Source organism: Corvus moneduloides, chromosome Z (assembly GCF_009650955.1).
Source record: "Corvus moneduloides isolate bCorMon1 chromosome Z, bCorMon1.pri, whole genome shotgun sequence".
Classification (NCBI taxonomy): domain Eukaryota; kingdom Metazoa; phylum Chordata; class Aves; order Passeriformes; family Corvidae; genus Corvus; species Corvus moneduloides.
The window spans coordinates 65,088,869-65,112,351 of record NC_045511.1 but is presented as its reverse complement, the minus strand read 5'-3'; the positions used below and the strand labels follow the sequence as shown (position 1 = coordinate 65,112,351).

Genomic DNA, 23,483 nt, shown 5'->3' with positions numbered 1-23,483 from the left:
TATTTTGTTGCAGTACATAAAGTGCATTTTTAAAATATGTTGTTATTTATGGGGGTTGATTACATAAAACGTGTTGAAAAGCTGGCAACCACTTGGAAACGATTATAAAGTTTGATTTGCAAATGATGAAATGTTACTTCTTCTTTATAATCTCTATGATAGGACTTTATCCAATTGGACATACGAGTTTGACAAATGGGCTCCTTCTGTGGTGAAGATATCTTACAAGGTTTGATTTGCTTTTTATATGACTGTAGAATAGAAGGAATGAGAACTAGAGACAGTTTTTCCTCTGTCTCAGCAAACTTTTAAACTGTTCATTAGGTTTTGTCATGTATGTCAGATACTAAGCAGTGTTAATCATACTAAGAAGACTGTAACAAACTATGAAAGACTGTAGAAGTAAAACAACTGTAAACCACTGTACAAAATGCAGAATAAAATTGTTAATTACCACATTGCAAGGCTTCCGATGAAAGTTACAGATGGTAACTACCTAACATTTTATTCATAGCTAAATACTTTCTTGTGTAGCTGCTGTAGTAGCTAGATATAGCCAAGCAATTTGTAGGGAGACCAGACCACTGTCTATTTTTTTCCATAAGCCCGTTAAGCAGCTTTACAGGCTAGCAGTGGTTTAGGGAAAGAGCACTCTGTGAAGGTCTGGAATTACATCAATGTATTATTTACTGTATGGTGGCAGGTTCATGTAGTTGCTCATCATCTGCTAATTCATAAAAACAATGTTTTTTCTTCAACAAAGTAGAGAATAACAACTCACATGTCTCTCTCTTTTAGGGTACACCTGCAATGCGCCGCTCACTTGTTCCTCAGCTTCGAAGTGGAAAATTTAACGTTCTTTTAACTACTTATGAGTACATAATAAAGGACAAACATATCCTTGCTAAGGTAATTTTAACTATTATCTTTCTACAGCAAGACCCAGACACCTTCAAAGGTACCACAAAACACATTTTTGTTTTATAGGGAAATTCCCAGTTGTTCTGTCCTTCAGTGAAAGTTAACCCTTTCATTTACTTTCCTGTTCCTCATTTTTTGATAGAACTTCTCTTGTCACAGTTCTTCCTTATGTAAACACTAGGATTTTCCTGAATGTGGCCAGGGGACTAATTCCTCTGTGCAGTTCTGTCAGTACTGTATCCTGTCTGTCCTTAGAAGAACATTACTTTTCTCACCTCTGCATAATACTCAGCCTAATATGCATCAGTGACTTTCAATTTTTTCTGTTATTTCTGTCCTGACACTCACTCTTATTAGAGACCTTCCAGCTACGTGGTCACTTTTCCCCACGTGACTGAATAGTTACCTATATCATGAATTTGGTATCCAGACTAAAGAATCTACACATTGCAGTTCCTAGGGGCTCACTGACTGTCTACAGGTAGGTATCAAGTACGATGAATTAAAATGAAAACTACAGTACTATAAGACTATTTCATGTGCACACAAAGCGGACTAAGGAAGTATTTGGCTATACAGAGAAACCGTATGGTCTTCCTGAGTTGTTGTTCATTTTCACTTCATTTTTGTCTGTTACATGCTGCATATTTACTGCATATTACTTGTTTGTCCTGTAATACAAAGGCAGTGCATTTTCTTAGCATCATTCTGAATGCTTGAAAACAGCTTGAGACTACCTAATGTTCCTTTTCCCCTATTTTTTCCCACTCTTGCTGAAAGGTAGGAATGACAGCACTATGCCACTCATCATGTCCTGGGAAATGGAATTAGGTAGTACCTCTAAAAGTACAAACTGAGGCCTCCTAGTCATATGGTCAGTGTGACACTTGCGTTAACTGTCCATGTTGTAGTGCAGATGGTAACAGAGAGTTTGAACAACAGCTTCCAACATCTGCTGTGACTGCATTTAAGATTTCATATTAAGAAATAGAAGCTTTGGTTGAAAGCGAAGTAACGGAGATGATTTTAATTATGCTGCTTTGTTCTCAAGGGAAAACACAGGATTAGCTGAAATAAAGTTCAGGGTTGCTGTTGTTTGTGAGCATACTTACTTTATCTGAAAATGCTTTTGTCTCCTTTCAAGGTTCTTGTTACAGACAGATTTATTTGGAGTTTATGCGGTTTCTTTCTTCCACTGTGAACCATATTCTGGCCTTGAAGAGCCAGTCATTCTAATCTCTTTCCCAGAAATGGAAGGAATCTGCTGTTTGCTGTTTCAATTGCAGTCAGAATTCAACATCAGATTGAGCATACCTAGTGTTTGTCTCTATGTTTGCTGCTAGCAAGGACACTGATAGTTGCATAATGCTTGATTTGGCCTTCCTCAAGGTTGAGACTGACTAATGTCTCAGGCTTTTAAGTATTTTTGTTCTATACATGTTGGGAGGAACTTGACAAAGTCTGGCCTGTTCTAACTTCGCCAACTTTTCTTCTTTTTCTTTCAGATTCGGTGGAAGTACATGATAGTAGATGAGGGCCATCGAATGAAGAACCATCACTGCAAGCTGACTCAGGTCTTGAATACTCACTATGTGGCCCCTCGGCGGATCCTGCTGACTGGGACTCCTTTGCAGAACAAATTGCCTGAACTTTGGGCTCTTCTCAATTTCCTTCTTCCAACCATTTTCAAGAGCTGCAGCACCTTTGAACAGTGGTTCAATGCTCCATTTGCCATGACTGGAGAAAGGGTACTGTGGCAGTGTTTTTTAAAAGATCAGAAATAAACCACTTTGATGAAAACAGAAGAGAGCTTATGCAGAAGGATTAGTGTTTGAACTTGCTCTGGTACTTAGGGATTTAACTAAAAGGCCCCTTTTTTATAATACCAAAATTTTAATGTTTAAAGTGTATTTTTTGACCCAGTCAGTTTGGTTGTAAGATGCAAGTAATTATTGCACATTCTTAACTTTTCATGTGAAAGAAGACATTACCTAATGTACTTGAGTTGCCTTGTAGTGACTTTTATAAACTCCTCTAGGTGGACTTAAATGAAGAAGAAACTATTCTGATCATCCGTCGTCTCCATAAAGTGCTTCGGCCCTTCTTGCTGAGAAGATTGAAGAAAGAGGTTGAGTCTCAACTGCCAGAAAAGGTTTGCAATGAGAGGAGTTCTGGAAAGGGTGTAATATTCTTTCTATGCATTAAGTAATGCCCCTTTTTCAGATTTATTTTGCAGAAGAGGACCTCTTTAGTATTTGTTTGTGTATACCTGTTCAGAGAAAGCTGGTCACTGAGGAAGCCTGAGTACCTGAAGTTTCTGCATTCTCAGGATTCCTCACCAACTTTAAATGTGTTTGTTGTAACCACTGTAAGATATGCAACTTCTTTCTGTAGAGTCTGGTTTCAGTTTGTGAGTCAGCCATACGCTGAGCATAAAATTCTGTCCTGTATCATACTCCTTGAACTGGGCTGAAGCTAGTTCACTGAAATTCTTGAAGGACTACTGGACTTCATAAAGCAGGCGCAATTGGTCCTGCATTATCATTCCAGGAATTGTGTGAAGTCTCTTGTTGAAATTACACCATTTTTTTAACTAGTGGCTTTTAAATTCAGAACTTAAAATTATTTTCTGATTTCAAAGGTAATTGTTTTTATTTCTGGGTAACTCATCTTGTCCCACTGTGTCCTCCTCTGCAATTCTACATCGCTCTTCCCGGAATAACAACAGCAACTAAATAAAAAAAAGTAAATTTGAAGGTGTGATAAGGAAAATTTGGTTTTAAGGTCAACTGAATTTAAAACCATACCAAACTGTAATATTTGTAAGATGTGTTATAAGCTGACTGGCTAAATGAATTAAGAACTCTGTAGAGATGCTTAGAGACAATACAAAGAAAGGCATTTAAAAATTATTTTTCATCTTTATAATCATGTCAACACTACTGCTGTTGCAAATTTTTGTTCCTTCAAATGTCAAATTTCAATACCCTCAGAAGGCATTTATTTGAGAATAAAACATACTTGCATTTGAAAATAATACCGAAATCAAGCCGCTGTGTTTGATAAATCCAATAATAGGCTTTGGAGAGGGAAAATTTTCAAGTTGCATACACACTCATACTCAGAAGGCTATGTTTCTTTTTGTTGCCATCATCTTGAAAAAAGGAATTCATCCAACCCTGAGGACTGAACTTGGGGACTGAAGCCTGTTAATAAGGTTCATTTGCTTTTGCTAATCTTGGTGAAGAAGCCATTGAAGAAAGTCACTTGTCTTTAAGGAGTTCATACTCCTGTCTTTCTGAGAAGAAAATATCTGATAATTTTCTTCCCTTTTATTTATTAAACGTTAGGAAGCTTATGCTTTGTCTTTTATTCACAGCTTGAAGGATTTCTAGCCACTAGTGTGGTTTTGTTATATTACAGTTTTTATTTAACATAACTTACTAGAAACATAGTGACTATAATCCAGACATTGGGCAGTAGAAAAAATGACATAAAACTGGTGTGTGAAGTCTTTGTGTTACTGTTTTTAAATCTAGTATGCAGTCAAAAAATAAATAGAGTTTTAAAAAGCTGAACAAGTCAGGCTGAATGTAGGGGTCATACAATACTGTATTAATTCCCTGTGTTTTAGTGTATGTTGAGAAAATGGCATATTTCTGTGACAACCTAGGTAAATATTATGCCAGTTAGACTCTGTGAGGGATTCTTAATTGCTAGATATACAGTGATGATATTTTTATAATGCTTTGCTTAATATTTCTATAAAGCTTAACAGACACAATAAATTCCATGGGTTATGAAACATAAAATACTTTTTTAGTTGCATGTTAAATATAAAATCAGTTTTAAATTATTTTTAGATTTTAAAAATTACAGAGTGAGAAATAAAGTATGTTTGGTAATCCTGCAGTTGCATCGTTAGGATCCAGCTGTCTCACTGCAGTTGTGACTAACAGATAATCTTTTGAGATACTCATTGCTGTGCTTGTAGTTGGAGTGCTGGTTGTTGAAATTTTATGTGGTGTTATGGTACCGATAAAAGATTAGTAAGGTTGTTTTGTTTTGTTTTGTTCTAGAATGACAAGAATCTGCAGTTAGATCCTACTAACATTATTATGTCATTGTGTTTATGGTTTTTGGTTTTGTTTTTTTTTTTTGCACCAGGTGGAATATGTGATCAAATGTGATATGTCAGCTCTTCAAAAGATCCTGTACCGTCACATGCAAGCCAAGGGAATCCTTCTCACAGATGGTTCTGAAAAAGACAAGAAGGTATGAAAGAAAGAAAGACTAAAATATAAAGAAAATAATGTATTATGAACATGTTAACAATTTGATTTCTGTTTTATAAAATTAATGTGTAGACTCTTACTGCAGGTATCTGTCATGGGAAGAGAAATCTCAGGCATGCCTTTCAATTACAGGGCTGCAGCTATTCACAAGGGGAAGATACTGCTTGTATTCAGTGTAGTTGCAGCGCCTTTCTTCAAACAGGCAATGTTTGAGAAAAGACTGCATTTCCCTTGGCTGAGTTTAATTCAATAATATATCTGAATAATTGTGATTGTGGCAGCAATGGCGACAGAAGGTCATTTATCTTGTCTTTCAGAGCTATTAGTTAAGTCTTGTTTCAGTCAGCTAAGACTGTATGCTTGTGTTCATCCTTACAAGATCTGTTGGTGTCAAAATTCTTTAAGAGATCAGTAAGATTCAAAGTCATATAATCAAATTTAGACTATGTGTTAGTAAATGTTGGTTATGCTGTCATGGGATTTGATCGAGTCAATACAGAGTAAAGAATTTGCCACTCCATCAACTTTTCACATAATAACAAATTTGAAATACTGTAGTAAATGTGAAATACTTTGAACAGACACTGCAGAATATCTAGAATGTAACAGTTTCAGTTTGTACCCTCTTGTGTATATTGCTAATGCAGTGCAATCACATACAGTCTTTCCATAATCCTTTTTCAGGTTGCATTGGTACAGTGGGTGATTTTTCTATTCAGTATCTTATTTTACCTTCCTAGTTCTTTACAGTCAGATTGTTTTCTTTGCTGGTGCTTAATTAAACTCCAGACAAAGGATTTTTGCCTTGGATATTGAAACTCATCTTCATAGTTCGAACATTTTTTAGACATTAATTCGTGTTCCTCACTTGTGTTTTTAAGCAGTTTTTCAGTTTGATGTCTTTGTATTTGTCCTAAAATTTCATTTTGTATCACAATCTTCTACTTCCTTCCTTTTCTGATCTCTTTCTTTTCATCTGCTCAGAAGCTTCTGTGTATTTTGTCCTACCTGTTTCTCTACCTGGCTTTGTGTTTAACCAGTTAAAATGGCCTTTGCTGTTTTCTGAACATTTCCCTTGCCTTCCTCTCTCCCCAAGGGACTAAAATTTTGCCTTTCTTGCAACCCTTTCTTAACTAATTTTTTTCTTTAAATGTTGAAGCAAGGTCTGTTATCACTGCTGCCTGTTGTCAGCAGAGGGAGGTGGTCGTTAAGACCGCTTGGCTTCAATGATCAAACAACTATTGTGTTAGGAAAAAATCTTGTCTTTCTGCAGCTCTGGCCTGGGCCCAGCTGAGATTAGAGACAATTTGCTAAGATGGAAAGCTCTAGGAGATTATTTTTATAACAAATATGAACTGCATTTTGGAGCAAATGTGAGATGATCCTGGAAAGAAAACCAAGTTTTAGATGTGTGGAGTGCCCCCTTCAAATAGATAATAATCTCTGCTCTAGATGAAAGTTATGATTTCAGTGTACTTCCTAGAAAAGACTAGAATATTGCTAGTATGTATTATGGTCAAGTAGTGTATTTTCCCTTGGTTTTAAAACTTGAAATTGGTAAATTGTTTTGGCTGAGATTTTAAAAATAAATCTAAATTAGTCATATAGTAAGCTTGGAATATTGATGCCACTCTGTTTACATTTATATAAAATGTCAACAAAACAAAATGGCATTTGAAAGCAACAAGATTTTGGCAATGTTAATGTGATACACATGTTCTCAAACTTACATTGACCAACTGCAGTTAGTTTTAAACCATACAGTTTGTTCTAGCACAGCTGACTGATGAGTGTCCTGGTTCTACACCATTAACTGTAGTGTGTGTTTTGAGAATATACTTCCATAAATAATAAGACGACTCATGAATTTGGTGAGCTTTAACATTTTTTTACCTGTGGCCTGATGTTTTACTCGGGCTGGAGTGAGAAACCCATATACCAAGTTAACAGACTGGAGAAGTTACTGTGGAATTGAATAGAACCCAGCTAGAATGATTTCCTCTTAGAGGGTTCAGACACTACAGAGTTTGTATGGTTTCATAATAAACAGTATAAATAATCAGGACAGTAGATGCTCTGCTTCCCACCATAAATATGGCAGGTAGAAATGTAGTGCGCTTCATGGATTACTTCCAGGTCTTCCTTTTTCATTACAGAGCATCCTTACGACAGATGACAGCAAGAGAACTGTTCTGGATTTTTGTTGTTTTGGTTTGGTTGGTTGGCCTGGTTTGGTTTTTTATTATTGGGGAGTTTTAATGGTTTTTTGGTTTCCTTTTGGTTTTGTTTTTTTTATTAGGGATGCAGTGTTTGGGTTTGGGATAAAAATATTTTAAAAGGTTATATTTGTAAATATATTAATTAATTTAATCATTAATTAATTTATCATTTGATTTGCATTGTTTGTACCTGTAGGGAAAAGGTGGAGCAAAAACTCTCATGAACACTATCATGCAATTGAGAAAGATATGCAATCACCCATACATGTTTCAACACATTGAGGTAAGACTGATAGGTTAGATTTTGAGAGTTGTTTTTATTCAGACGGCTAAAATAATAGAAAACTGCTGCTAAAGCTTATGTATATGGGAGGGGGCATTTCTGTCCAAATAATTTATACTGGAAAGGAAAGATTTGGAAAAAAATCATTTATTATAGTCAACAAGTGCCATTTTTGTATTGATAATCCGAAGTCTAGTTTTAAAATATTTAATTTTATGGAACAGTGTCTTTAAAAAGTGAGGGGGTTTTTTGTTAATTTAAGACAACCCAGAGCAACTTAGTATCCACATACACCAACCTTATGACATACAGACACTAGTTCAAAATATCATGTGTAGAATCTTTGTAATTAGCAGACTGCTAATCTTCTACAGTGCCAATTAAAATTGTTCTATTCCATCCATCTTGTTTTTTCAGCAAAAATGTACTATCTATATAACATCTCTCAATAGCATCTAAGTACATAAATATATCTGAAAAGATAGAAAGTGTCATAGATATCTATGTTTATGAAAATATAATTAAGTACCTACTGTGATGTATTATTGTTAATTATTATTATTATTGTAGTTTTCATTCTTCGTTATCTTGTATGCTGAGTAATTAAACTGAGTAATTTGCAGATGGATCGTCTACTAATTAGTATAAGTTAGTTAGTATTCTACTGTATTTGTAATCTGGTAAAATGTATGCTGCAGAAGTCACTTCTTCATGAATTTTAAATAATAGTATAGGAAAACATTAAGCAGAGCACTGTTGCCACAAGGTGGCTTCTGAGAGTATGAACATCATTGAACTCAAACCTCAACACTCATATATTTAATTTGATTTCTATAAGAAAGTGTAATTTTTGGTTACTGTGTAGTTTGTAATATGTTTATTGCTTATAACTTTGCAGGAGTCCTTCGCTGAACATCTGGGCTACTCAAATGGTGTCATTAATGGGTAACTCTTCCTGTTTTTCCTCCTGTCCATAGTGTTGTATTGGAATTAATGATCACAGTCTTTTTCTGGAAGCTACATGTCAGCAAACTCAAGCAGTTCATACAAAGGCAGAGGAAGTATAGGGCACATATGTAAATCAAAACCTATTAGTACTAGAAGTGTTACAAGATCTTTTCATGACTGTCCGACTCTTTCACGATGGCAGGCAGAAAAGACTCTGTCTTCCTTTCCCCTTATTTTGGAATAATACACCATCTGAAATTCATTTGGATGACTCTAGAGATATCTGTTAGGATTTTCTTCTCTCTCTTGTTACTTTTGCCTTCTACTTTACCTTCTTTACTATCTTTATTCCAAATTAAAGTAGCGTTTCTTCCATTATCAGAAATGAAAAAGATATGTTTTATTTTTCTTGACACGTTGGGCAGCTGGCAGGTTAATAGATGCTTTCTAAACAAAAAATGTATATCATCCACCTAACTTTCTTCCTGTATAGGTGTTAATGACAATTCTTTTCTTTTTTTTTCTTACCTAGAATACCAGGCTGTTTGTCTCCTTAGCTAGAATACCAGAATACTTGTCTCCTAAACAGTTTAGTCTTTGGCTGATTACAGATGTGTGCATATCAGAAGGCTCTGTACCTTCTGGATTTTGTACCATTGCTAATGATAAGTCGTATTTTGAGAGTACAGACTCAAGGTTAGAGAAAAGTTGCATGATGTTTGTTTCTCTAAAATATATCACTGTGATGCTGATTTAGACATCCTGTTTACTTCTACTCATTTTCTGTTTTATGGGTTGAATTTCAGTGCTGAGAGTCAATTTGGAATTCTTTGCATTAGAAGACAAAAGTGTAGCTAATCAAAGCAGGTGAACACTGTTCAGGACAACTAAAGTTGTATGGCTAAAGAGTATATCCTATGTCAGACTCCTGCCGCTGTCTCCGTATATTAGTTCAGTTTGCAGTATTTCACTTCCATGTGCGTAATAGTTGAGTGGAAAGGGGGTTGTTTCCAACATACGACCGATGCATACAATTTGAAACTGCAGTTGCAATTGAAAGTTGTTTTTAATGCCAGTTGAAAATTAAATAGCAGGTGAATGTCTTAGCTTATACAATGCTTATCTGGCTGAGAAATAACGTTTGTTTTAATAAATAATGAAAAAGAATTGAATTTCATAAAGATATTCTGTGTGATTGAAAGTCAGGACAGATTTTGTAATTGAAGAAAAATCAGGAAATTATTAGTCTTGTTTAGATTAAGTAAATTAGTCTTTTTGTTATATTCTGACATGATAATGACTACAGACTTTCAAATGGGGGCTTATTCTGGCATTTACTGTGCTGCTTCTCTCCAACAGAGCTGAACTTTATCGGGCCTCAGGGAAGTTTGAACTACTCGATCGTATTCTACCAAAGTTACGAGCTACTAACCATCGTGTGCTTCTTTTCTGTCAAATGACATCACTCATGACCATTATGGAAGACTACTTTGCCTTTCGAAATTTCCTTTACCTGCGTCTTGATGGTAAGCTAAATGGAGAAAAAGGATAAATAATAAGGTAGGAGGTAGCATCCTTCATTAGTTTGGGCATGGGAGCCTTGGGTTCTCCTCCCAGTGTTTCCATAACAGTGCTGTGTTATCACTATACAAAAGTGTAAACAGGTTCGAAACTATTGTATAATTCTGCAAGTGTGTTTACCATGAAATTACGGCAGTAGACCCTTCAGGGGCAGTTTACTAGAATTTCCCATATTCTTCCAGACAAGGTACTGAGAAAGACATACTTTTGCTTCTGTCAGTAGAAGTAATTGTCTCTTTCAGTGTTTTCTTTTATCTGTTTAACCTGCAGACCATTTGGTCAATGGATTCTTTTGATAAAGACTCAGGTCCATTCCAGGAGTGCAGATTATGTATAAATTTGCTGCTTAAAGGCTCATCTCTTTTTCACACAGGGTTTAAAATCCAGGGTCCCCATTAGTCATCACTATTTAAGTTGCCTGAAAGTATTCTCATGGTAAGAGATGATAATGCCTCTATTCCAATGGAATAAAATCATTTTTATCTGTTTAAAATTCAACTGCTATTCTTCACAGGATAGCTGAATTTCAGCATCGTGCCTGAATTTCACAGGAATATAAAAATCCTCAATTTCTTCATATGTAGATATGTTTTATTACGTTAAATAAAAAGAGGATTTAGAAACATTGTAGATATCAATATCTTTATTTTGTTTAATATCTCTGTTGAGTGTTCAATATCTCTGTGCATGATCTGGATGAGGGGATTCAATGTACCCTCAGTAGATTCAGAGATGACACCAAGTTGGATGTGAGTGTAGACCTGCTGGAGGATAGGAAGGCTCCGCAGAGGAATCTGGACAGGCTGGATCAATGAGCCAAGGCCAGTGGTGTGAGGTTCTACAAGGCCCAGTGCCGGGTCCTGCCCTTGGGTCACAACAGCCCCAGGCAGTGCCACAGGCTGGGGCAGAGTGGCTGCAAAGCTGCCCACAGGAAAAGGACCTGGGGGTGCTGGTGCCAGCAGCTGAACATGAGCCAGGGTGTGCCCAGGTGGCCAAGAAGGCCAATGGCATCCTGGCCTGTACCAGCAACAGTGTGGCCAGCAGGACCAGGGCAGGGATTGTCCCCCTCTGCTGAGTGAGTACCCACTGGAGAGGCCATACTGCCAGTTCTGGGTCCAGTTCTGGGTCCCGCGCTCCAAGAAAGACATGGAAGTGCTGGAGCGTGTCCAGAGAAGGGCAACAGACCTGATGAAGGGTCTGTAACACCAGTCCTATGAGGAGCAGCTGATGGAGTTGAGGTTGTTCAGCCTGGAGAAGAGGAGGCTCAGGTGTGACCTTATCACTCTCTACAGCTCCCCAAAAGGAGGGTGTATCCAGATGGGGGTTGGGCTCTTTTTCCAGGCAACCAGTGACAGGACAAGAGGACACAGTCTCAAGCTGCACCAGGGGAGGTTCAGATTGGACATTAGGAGGTATTTCTTCACAGAAGGGGTGATTGGGCACTGGAATGGGCTGCCCAGGGATGTGGGAGAGTCACTGTGCCTGGAGATGTTTAAGGAAAGACTGGATGTGGCACTCAGTGCCATGGTGTGGTTGACAAGGTGGTGTTTGATCAAAGGTTGGAGTCAATGATCTCACAGGTCTTTTCCAATCTATTTGATTCTCTAATTGATTCCTGCAATTCTATGAAAGGAAAACTAAAAATAGTGAATCCCACCTGAGTCTTAAATCTGTTTGAAAGAAGTTTCCATTTTGGTCTTCTTCCATGTTGATGATCTCTGCCTCATACTGAGCTTATTAAATAGTGGTCATTTTTACTTAATGTTTTATCTCACACATTATAGTATTACTAATGCCAGCAGCATTTATCAGAATACTTTTTTAACAGAGAAGCAATGATTTAAGATAAATATAGAGAACAGTGTAAGTGAGACTTGAAGTTTCTTCTGAATGTTTTTTAACAGCATTTTAAATTGACTCTTAGCTTCACGCTTTATTCAGAAGAAAAAGTAATACCAAGAAATAGTCTCATCCTTTGCAAATATTAATGAACGTGAAGTTGAACCAATATTATCCTTGAATGTAAAATGGGATTATGAAATGGACACATAAATGAGCTGTCTCACTGTGCCATGGAATGACAAAACCGTCTGAAGAACATATTAGCATGCTAAGAAGCCCCTCTTCACACCTCTGGCCTGCATGTGTTTTAAAACTTCTATTCAAGAAAGATAAATTACATTGCATTTTAATTGTTTTAGATTACTTTACATCATGTATTTTTGAATGAATTATTTTTCAGGCCAGAATGTTTGTGGCAAGATATAGTATGGTAAATATACCTCATTGTCTTTTTCGGGTCGTTCATTAAATTAGATAAACCCTTTCTCTTCCAGTTTCATAATAACAGATATCTTCTATACATGGATCCAATCTATCCAGGTTCTGTCCAGCTGTCTTCTTGCATGGAGTATTTCCTACCCAATTCATGTGTTTATTGTGGGGTTCACTGGGTCAGCAGTGGGCCGGCAGTTTGGCTGTGTGATTGTGGTGGCTACAGGTGGCATGGAGTTAATTTTCCTCCTAGCAGCCCATATAGTGCTGTGCTTTGCATTTGTGGCTCAGCAGGGTTTGTAACACCACCAGTGATGTCACACAGTGTTTGGCTATTGCTGAGCAGCACTTGCAGTGTCAAGGCTTTCTCTCCAAACACCCCTCACCCCCAAGGCCAGCAGGCTGCATTGAATTGGGACCCAGATGAGACAGCTGACCCAAGGTGACCAAAGGGTTGTGAACAGCAGTAAAACCTGAGGGAAAAGAAGAGGATGCAGGGACATTACTTGTTACAGCATTTGTGTAGGTTACTGGCGGGACGGAGACGGATGGAGACGAGAGATCTCTATAGTCTGATCTTGGGACACAGGGGTTTATTGTAAAAGGCGTGGGTATAGGGGCACTGCTCAGAGCTGCCAGACTCAGCTCTGAGCAGGCCCAAGAGAGCAAGAGAGTAAGCGGATGAGAGAGAGAGAGAGAGAGAGTGTAAGAGCAAGAGTGGAAGCAAGAGAATAGAGTGGAAGTGGAATAGTCTGAAGTCCTGGTTACAATACAATAAATCATCTTCTGTACTGAATATTCTAATTGTCACTAACCAATCTAATACAAGATACAAATCCTATAGCATTTACATACAGCCTATAAGAGTTCTTATATTACCATAGAGTGTTACATCTTAACTTCTAAAAACTACTCTTTGGACCCCTTCTGCTGAGCTAGTAGGGTCTGCTCTGACCCTTGGACCTGCCTGCAAGCAGAGGGTATTGTTCCATCAAGAGGGGATTATCTTCAGTCGGCCATACCATTGTTTTCTAGTTGTTCAGTAACTAAGACCTGGTATTTCAAAAGTGGCTTTCATTTCGATGTTGCCTGTAGTTTTCATATTCCCAAAATCTTTTGTCAGGCAATCATATTTATAAGGCTTTCCTGTTTCATCTTCCCCAACAATTTGTCTTCCCAATTAGTCATTACAGGTGTTGAGGCCCTGCTTCCCAGGAAGTGGCTGGACATCTGGTTGCTGATGGGAAGTTGTAAATAAATTCCTCCTCTTGTCCTTGCGTACACGCCTTTCACTTTTACTAAGCTGCCTTTATCTCAGCACAGGAGCTTTTCTGTCTTATTTCCTCCCCATACACTGCTGAGTTTGGGAAGGCAGGGGGTTGTATCTGGAAACTAGCTGGGGAACAACCCACCATAGTAGTAAAAAAAATTTTGTAATTTCATCTTCTGTACATATATCACCCTCAAGATGGGACATTTTAAGAATTCTCAGTCTTTTAGTATTAACTATGACTCCGAAGGCAAATAGTGACATTTTGATAAATCTCGATATAAGTAGTATAAGTATTTTAAAAATATTTAATGTTGCCGTAGCCAGAAGGCATTAATCAAAACTAGAGCTCTCTTCTGTTTGTATATATTAGCTTCAATTGAAATTTATGTGAGTTATAAAAAGGTATAACAATGTTAGCCAACATTTTAAGATCTACTTTAGGAATGTCAAAACAAATGCATTAGAAGAGACCTTTAGAAGTCCATCTTGTAGGTGTGATAGGCAGTTGACCTAAACATTCATGGCCAGTGTTACGGAAAATGTGTCAGAGGTGTCAAAATGTAGTGCATTAAAATAACCCTTTCCCATGTACTTTTAGCAACAGACGTTGTATTTATATTATTGCAGTTCACATCTTTATTATACAATATTTCTATTTTTTTTTAGGCACAACAAAATCAGAGGATCGAGCTGCTCTGTTGAAGAAGTTCAATGAACCTGGATCACAATACTTTATCTTCTTACTGAGTACAAGGGCTGGAGGGCTAGGCTTAAATCTCCAGGCTGCTGACACTGTTATTATCTTTGACAGTGACTGGAACCCTCATCAGGTTATTTTTATTTTCTTACCTTCGTGAAATGTGCAAAGAATACATGATGCTTTTTTGAGTTGCTTCTTTAAATAGATGATACAGCTTGGGATGAAAGGAAAAAATCCAAATAGGAGATAAAATGCTTCTTTGAGAGGAATTAGTGAGGCAAACTGCCACAATGAGGAAATGTTTTGGTTTTAATTGGTTAGCTAGTTCTGTGCCTGCATATGTATTTTATCTGAGTCTCGGGGTATCCTCTGTGCTAGGAGTGTTATAAACCTGCTTCATTCGTATAACTGGACTCATTCTTTAACCGTTAGGATACAATAACCAGCTCCCTAGTCTTTGGTAGATAGTTTGCAATACTTTAGTAAAGGCTATGCTGAATGCTACCTGTCTCACAAAATTCGGTGACCGTGTGAGTGCAGTAGTCTTGGTCTGAGGCACTGATCTTACTCTGGTGGTTAGTAGTAAATACAGATCACCAGGAAAAGAGGATATCGTACCACTTTGGCTTATTTGAAAAAGCCAGAAGAGGTAACTGAATTATGTGTTTGCCACCTTTTTTTTTCTTTTTGTAAGAAAGTACGTAACTATGTGGTGTTTTCAGCTGTTGTGCAAGTATATGCAAATCACATCATACTCAATAGCAACATGTAAAGTTAGGGAAGCAAGACTAAGAAGAGTTTGAATATCTGTGTTCACTCTCTCTGTTAAGTTATTCTCTGTGTTCTTTGCCTAATAGGACTTGCAGGCCCAGGATAGAGCTCACCGAATTGGTCAGCAGAATGAAGTTAGAGTCCTGCGACTGTGCACTGTGAACAGTGTGGAAGAGAAGATACTTGCTGCAGCAAAGTATAAGCTGAATGTAGATCAAAAAGTTATTCAGGCAGGAATGTTTGATCAGAAATCTTCAAGCCATGAACGGAGAGCGTTCCTACAAGCTATACTGGAGCACGAAGAAGAAAATGAGGTAAGGGAGTTAGAAATAATTGCTAAAAGAGAGTTTCAGGAAGTACTGACTCTTCTTTTATTCGTCATTTACAAAGATTGTCATAACTCTTGAAATTAGAAATGTCATTATAATTCTTACCATCCAGTCAGAAAAATAACTTAATTTTTTTCTTCTTTTATGGTCACAGGAATAGGCTGTAACCTAGTGGTTATGATGTCATGGTTATGATGAAATCTTAGTGTAGAATTAGGCATTGAATTGTAACTTAAAACCCATTTTGGCAAACAATTGCATTCAAACAAAGTTTTTCCAGAACAGATTACAGACCAGCTCCTAAGTCCAATATATATGTTAAACTAGGCAGTTTGATTTTCAGACATGCTGAGCAGCTAGTACTACCTAGTTTCAGTCTTGAAGGACATGATTATTGTGCTTCTTTTGGAACCTAGTTAAGAGTTAAGATCTGCTTTGATGTGCCTTGGGCTTAGGACAAGCCAGAAAGTAACTGTTTCTTTCTGGTGCTGTGTCCAGCCTGAACTTCTCATCACCACTTCCTCTTTGAGAAATAACTAGCTGTTTAAAAACAGCTGTCAAGTCTTTCCTTACAATAGTGGTAAGTGAGGTTATAGAGTCATTGAGTGCCTGTCTTTTCATTGTGTTCTTCTGTGGAACTGTGAGTGTGGAATGATGAACCTATTCTTTCACCTGTCACTGCAAAACTCTTCTCTTAATTGGAACAAAATTCAGTATTTGGATGAAAGCCGTATTTGGGAGACATTAAATGAATCTATCAGTTACACTGATATTACACACACACTGAAATTCTTGTTCAGCACTGACTTTTTCCTACCTTTAAAATACCCTGTACTGGTTAAAGACAAAGGTTTTGAGAGTGATTTTGCCTCTTTAGTGTGCCTTGTATGTCTGAATAAGGTGCACACTGATAGAAGATTCTATAGCCTGTGTTTCACTGGCATCCTTCATTACATGAAGTAAAGTTTCAAAGATCGAGGAGTTTAGTTCTTCAGTCATTAATCCTTTTGTGTAAACTCTGCATTGTGAATATAGAAAATGTCTCAGTTTTGGAGACAGAATTTTAGGAGGAAGCGCTCTGGAATGAGCACCTCCTCCAAAGGGAAAAGGGCCTCCCCTCTTTGTCCGTCAGTGGGACAGATCAGTAACAACAAGTGAAAGTGGAGAAAAAACCCCAAACTGTTCATTAACACCAAACAAAACAGGGTAGAACAGGAAAAAACCCCTCAAAATACAACAAATGCCCAGAGAGGGAACAAACACACGGGCTCAGACCAGCCAGGGCCACCCCACAGGCTCCCTGGACTGGCGAGGAGGGAAGGGAGGCAGTGAGGCAAGGGAAGGGAAGAGAAAAAAAACAACAGAACCTTTTTCCAGCTAGTGGCAACGAAAGAAACCCAAAGAGCAGCACAGCGCTCCCGGCGCACTCCCTTCCGCACCCCACGGAGCCCGAGAGCCCCCGAGCCGTTGGCCCCCATCCATTGAACCGACCTGCACCCAGGTCCTGTGGCTCCGGCCCTGCCCCCCGGGTCCATCTTACAGACAAAATGTCCTTGGGCATTAAGCAGATGGTTAAGGAATAAAGCATGAGTAAGATGAAATTTTGTATTGTTTTAGTATTTTTCATAGAAATTAAAGAAGAGTGGCAAACATTTTTATCAGTGATTGTCTTTTATTTGTGGTGTTAATGCAGAAATTTGATGATATACATATGTACCACTTTTCATTAAGTAAACCTGTAGTTCTAAAGCGACCCACACTACCTATACAAGTAGATAGATAAACTTGAAACCAGCAGACATTTTCAGTAGTCCTATGAATTTTTTTTAAATTAGGTGTGCATTTGTTTCCGAAGCATTTATCTGACAGTGTTTCAGAAGTCAGGGCTGTAGCTCAGGCCTCTGTGACATGCCTTATTTTGTAGATGACTTAAGAACAAGTTGTTTCTTGTGTGTTGTTCAAATATACTTGGTCTCCAAAGAAAGCAGATTTTAAAAAAGTTTCTTTTCCATAGCCCAGTATCAGTCTTTACAGCATTTAAGATGCTGCAGAATGACTTGTAGCTGAAGCTTTCAAAGTAATGCTTCTTTGTGAACAGGGACTATGCAAAACTCTGCCCAAACACTCAAACTCTTGAGTACTAAGAGGAATTGAATTTGCACCATCCTTCGCTGGTCACCCTTGCTCCTTCATTGCAGCAGCACTCAGTATCAAACGGGAGATTGACGGGAAAAAAATAAATCTCTCAATTAAAAGTTAAATTATTAACAATATTGACACACATTTGACTTGCAAATGTGGAGTAGCACATCTAACAAAGATACTGTTTACTGAACATCTAGTTAAATATTCCCATGCTAAGCATGCTTCAAACTTCTCACACTTTTATGTAGAGTACTATGTTCTGTTCATACTTTCTTAGTAGCTTTTTTTAAATTTCAGTTATTTTTCTTTCTTCTTTCTTCTTTTTGATCTGTTTTTTCTTTTAGCAGTACTAGATAAAGCAGAGAGGTAGTTTCTGTGTATTTAGAAAGATTCTTTAGAATAATAGTGTACAACAACTGATTATAAGTAACTTATTCATAGAGTAATTTTTTGTTTGCGCTTGAGTTTATCCATAATTTTTTTTCTACCAAGCCTACCTGCTTGGCAACAGGATTATTCAGCATAACTGCTGATAATGTGGACACTGTTATTACAGCTTCTACTGTGGGATCACTTTTTTTTTTTTAGGTCAAAAGTTACTCTGAGATAATAAGGAAGTATGTGGAACTTTCATGATGATCACATTTATAAAAGAATCTTTTTTTCTTTGTGTGTGTAACCACGTGATTTCCTTTTTGTGAACACTGAAGGAGCAGTGACTAGAAGTGAGAAGACCTAGCTCTCGTAATCACTTTCCCAGTTGCCTGGTTCATGTTACAATTTAAATTATATGCTGATCAAGGTACAAAGGCATTCCTTTAGAATAGCATTAATGAAAACTGTTTTGGGTTTTTTTCTGAGGTGTAGAAATCCTGACACTGGAGGGAAGATAAGATGTGTGGATATATAAATGACTTCTTATTTCTGAAAAAAAGCTACAGGATATTAGCTTTTCAGATGCTGCATGCAGCATTCTGTACTCTCATTAAGCTGGGTTCAAAACATGAGTTTTTGGCAAGAATTACAGGTCTGTAGTATACTGTAATATAGGTTCAGAAAACCACGTGTAGAATAACCTGTTTCCTGTGGTTTCAGAATAATTCCGGGAGGAAGAGTGAACACTGAGGGCTTTGTTTTAAAATGGGTATCATAACTGTTTCAGGTTTAACGTTTTCCATTGAACACGACAGTTCTAAATTGTTTTTCTAGTGTCTGTTTCTGTTTTTGTGAAATAATCCATTTTGTCTGCAGTAAAATGTTCACATCTGAGTTCGTAAGCAAAAAATGGTCAAGAGAAAGTGATTCAGCACGGTTATTTTCCAGTATAAAAACATGTTTCATTGTTTTCATTTAATCAGAAATTTTTCATTCTCCTGGCTTTGATGGGAAAGACCTCAAAATGTAGAATGGTATTTCTGAAGGAGTACTGTAGAATAGCAGAACAGAAACACATCCATTTTAACCAAAGCACTAAGTGTGCTTCTGACCCAGGAAAACCACAACCCAGAATTTCCTGGTTGTGTATTTGCTCATTTCCTCATTCTTGAATTTTGAAGGTGGTAATAAGTCTCATTTGTCACTCTTAGTATGTTATTTTGTTACTTCTGAATAGCTAAACACTCCAAAAGTTTTCATTTCAGTTTTAAGTGCTTCACATATGTTGTCAGCGAGAGAGGGTCAGTGGAGCTCTGAGCTGATAGAGGCTGTTACTTCTAGGTGCATGTTGAGTACTTTCTAATAATTTTATCCGTCTTTCTAACCAGGAAGAAGATGAAGTTCCTGATGATGAGACTCTGAATCAGATGATTGCTCGACGTGAGGAGGAATTTGATCTCTTTATGGTAAGGATGGTATAATCATAAATAAATTATCTTCTCTAGTGTTTTTAACAAAGACCATAATCTTTTTGTCACTCAAGTTTTTCAAAACTTTACTGGAGAAACAGGTTTTATTTAGTTGCATTGTTCATCTGAGGAAAGAAGTGTAGTCTGCTTAAATACAGAGTTGCTCAAATGACAGAAAGACTTCAGAAATGCTTGCTGTCAGTGGAACAGTTGACAGTCTGGAGGAAGAATTTCACACAACCTGAGAAATTTAGAGTGCAAAAATGTTACTCACAGTTTGGCTTGCTAATTCTGCAGCATATGTTTACTATTCAACATTTCTTCCTACTTTCGGCCTTCAATAATGGCAAGGACAACTACAGAACCTTAACAAGGCAGTAAATTAGTAGACTAACAATGCTGTTTTCTTGGTGAGTTAACTGGGATATTGTTGATGGTGTTGTCAAGAATCCAGTTAGCTGCGTGTCTGCTGCTACAACTGTTGAACAGTTACCAAAATAGAGGTAGTGGTTCAAATGTGAGCCACTCCTTTTTATTAGTACTTCCTTTTTTGTCTATGCTACTGCAGCACTGATGGAATAATTACTCAAATGTCTTTGTAGGTATTGCTCTTGCCTTTTATTGTTTGTACAATCTGAGGATTGCTAGAGGACCTCTGGGTTTCACTGACACCAGTACAGGGCAGTACTTAAGTACTGAAGGTAAAGCACCATGCCCTCTACAGAGGCTGCTTTGTTCTGCAAGATGGAACAAGAGAGACACTTGTATGTGCATAAATGGAAGTGTATAAGGTGGTGTCCACGGAAACAACTGCTGATAGGACCACAGCAAAACCTGTGTAACCAATACAGGTTTTTAGTCCCTCACTGTCTTCTGCTCAAGGATTCATCTGTAAAAATTTGCTGTTACACAAGTGTGCAGCAGTCCTTTTCACGTAAGTGACAATTGTTTGGGTACACTGTTGGAAAAGGCCATATTACCCCATACGACTGTTACTTTGCCATTGCTGACTTGCCAGTTTAGTGCTTTTGTGCTAAGCTTCATTAAGTCTTAGCTCAGAACTGATACCACTAAAGCCAAGTTGCACAGAAAGTGAGTGCTTACAGACACCTGTCTTTTTAAACTTTCCATCAGTGATTTGGGTGTAAGGAGATTTACATGACATTTACATGACAAGAGGTAGCCATTTGATCAGAAAAAAAAAAATTCATCTGAGTTACTGACTGAACATACCCTGAGTTCTGTGGAAGTGGGTTTGCTGCTGGAAAAGAGCCTCTGATTTCTCCTTCAAACCCAGAAGGAAAGAACTAATCCATAGTTGAAAGTAGCTGGTGAATTTATGCCTGTTTGCTTCAACTTTTAGTACTAAGTTTGAGGGCTATAAAACAGATTGTAAAACAGTTGGGGAGCCTAGAGTGAAGACAGTTTTCACAGAATATGGTGAGTTAGAAGGGAACCACAAGGGTCGATTCCACCTGGCTCTGCACAGGACATTCCCAAGAGTCACACCATGTGCCTGAGTGCACTGTGCAAACACTTCTTGAACTCTGCCAGGCTGGTGCTGTGACCACTGCCATGGGAAACCTCTTCTAGTGCCCAGCCACCCTCTGGGGGAAGAAACTTCTCCTGATACCCAGCCTAAACCTCCCCTTACAAAGCTTCAGGCCATTCCCTCAGGTCCTGTCACTGTCACCATAGAGAAGAGATCAGAGTGTGCCCCTGCTCTTTCCCTCACAAGGAAGCTGTAACTGCAGTGAGGTCTGCCCTCAGGCTGCTCCAGGCTGAACAGACCAAGTGCCCTCAGCTGCTCCTCCTACGGCTTCCCCTCCAGACCCTTCACCATCCTCGTGGCCCTCCTTTGGACACTCTCCAATAGCTTTATATCTCTCTTATCCTGTGGCACCCAAAACTGCCCCAGCACTGGAGGTGAGGCCACCCCAGAGCAGAGCAGAGCGGGACAATCCCCTCCCTTGCCCGGCTGGTGATGCTGTGCCTGATGCCCCCAGGGCACAGGTGGCCCTCCTGGCTGCCAGGGCACTGCTGACTCAGGTTCAACTTGCCATTGACCAGGACCCGCAGGTCCCTTTCTGCACATCTCATTCCTCCATCTGCCTTTACATCCAGGGCTCCCTGTCCCAGAAGCAGAATCTCTCTCTTCCTTTTTGAACTTCATATGGTTCATACGGTTGGTGATGGCCCGGTCCTCTCATTTGTTGAGGTCTCTCTGCAGTCCCTCCTTGCTTTTGAGGGAGTCACCAGCTCTGCCCAATTTTTTATTGTCTGATACTTGCTTAGTATCCCTTCAAGTCCTGCATCCAAGTCATTTATGAAGCTATGTGGGCTAAATTTATGTGTTTCATATTAATCTACATGGAAGTTTTTAAGGGAAAGTAAGGAGTTGGTAGTAGGTAGTAAAAGTTTGAAGAGGCAAAACTACATGCTTTGAAAGCAGGGGGTTTGAAAATTGTAAGACAGAAAGAGTGTAGTTAAATATTAATGGCTAAGAAATAATTTAAAATGTTAATATAAAAATTGGTTTTAATTTTTGTAAACTGTTTCTTATAAAGGAAAAATCTGAAAAGCAAGTCTAGTAGTCAGAGCTGTTTGTCTTTTTATCAATATTTCAAGTCTTGCATAGTCAGATAAAGAGCAGAAGGTAGTCTGTATTCTCCTTACTGTAGTGATCTCTGTGCCACCTCATTCCCTTTTAAAGTTGTGCATATGTAATCAGAATTTAGGAGACTGCAATACCCAAGAAAAAATGTTTGGGTTTGTTCATTTAACTAGTCTTAGGTGTGTAAAAGCATGTATTTTACTTACTTGGAGCAGTTACAAAACAATCAACAAGAGAGATTAGTTCCATGGGAAGCTCTTCTGTAGCCACTTTGCAGGTTAGAAGTGTTGTTTGACACAGGACCTGAAATGTGGCTGTAGAGCTAAATACACTGTTCAGAAAGAAGGTGGACAGGTGGACTTCGTTCCTGTGGCTTTTAGAGGCTTCATATAGTAAAAAAATTTAGAAAATACTCAGTGGTTTTATGTGATCTGTATAACTCTTTTCATTTCATAATAGTGCTTTTTTTCTGGGAAAAAATGGTTGTTTTTTATGTTCACATTATTTAAGTAAAGAAAACATTAAAAAGTCATGATTTTTGATGTAAAAAATGTCTTTCAAGGGAAGGCCAAATGGGTACCAAAACTCCAGTTGTGCTAATACAGTCAATCTCCTTTAATCCAACATGGCAAACTAGTAGAACTGAGTGTATAAATTGCTGGTTTTACACTGAGTGGCTTGGATGTTTTTTTCAAGGAGTCTTTTAGTTACAATTTGGAAAGTCTAAGATAACCATTCACAATTCACAGGACAGAAGTGCTCTGTGGTTTTTCTATACTGGAAATTTTAGGCCTTGAGTGTGCCAGCATTCAAGTTCTTTGCTTAGGTCTAAGTATTGGTAGCATAGGACTTACTTTTAGCATTTAGGCCTTTGTGAGGACAGTGAACATACAATTATTTTAGTAGTTATATAATGTGGATCTCTCTTGGAAACACAGGTTTTGGAAAGATAGGGGAAGATATAACCAGAGGTTCCGCAGATGTAAATATGGTTTGAGTAGTATCCTTAGAAAACAAAGTCAGTTTTTATCTCTGACTAATCTCAGATTAACTGAGATTGTCTTTAATTTTCCTTCCCAAGCACTTTTATATCAGCAAACAGCTATTGTAATATACTGTCTTAGTGTTCAGTCTTTGTTTTAGACAAAGAATCATGTTCATCAGCGAAAAAATACAAAGTTTCAGCATTGGCTTCATGTACTTAATGTCATTAAAATATGATGTCTCTGACTTCATTCAAGTTCTTTACTAAATAATAGAGAAATTTATTTCATTTATCCCATTGG

The 23,483-nt window shown here is 37.9% G+C and overlaps 1 protein-coding gene across 5 annotated transcripts in view; it reads left to right on the top strand.

Moving 5' to 3' along the window:
- Positions 1–23,483, top strand: part of SMARCA2 (SWI/SNF related, matrix associated, actin dependent regulator of chromatin, subfamily a, member 2) — a 121,697-nt gene that overhangs the window by 56,874 nt on the left and 41,340 nt on the right. For all 5 annotated transcript variants that reach the window (XM_032096663.1, XM_032096659.1, XM_032096661.1 and 2 more), the window contains 11 exons: positions 163–229; positions 799–909; positions 2,427–2,669; positions 2,960–3,073; positions 5,089–5,196; positions 7,632–7,718; positions 8,617–8,663; positions 10,026–10,192; positions 14,461–14,624; positions 15,352–15,579; positions 19,503–19,580. In XM_032096663.1, the coding sequence (XP_031952554.1) occupies positions 163–229; positions 799–909; positions 2,427–2,669; positions 2,960–3,073; positions 5,089–5,196; positions 7,632–7,718; positions 8,617–8,663; positions 10,026–10,192; positions 14,461–14,624; positions 15,352–15,579; positions 19,503–19,580 (1,414 nt within the window). The remainder of the gene's footprint in view (positions 1–162; positions 230–798; positions 910–2,426; positions 2,670–2,959; positions 3,074–5,088; positions 5,197–7,631; positions 7,719–8,616; positions 8,664–10,025; positions 10,193–14,460; positions 14,625–15,351; positions 15,580–19,502; positions 19,581–23,483) is intronic.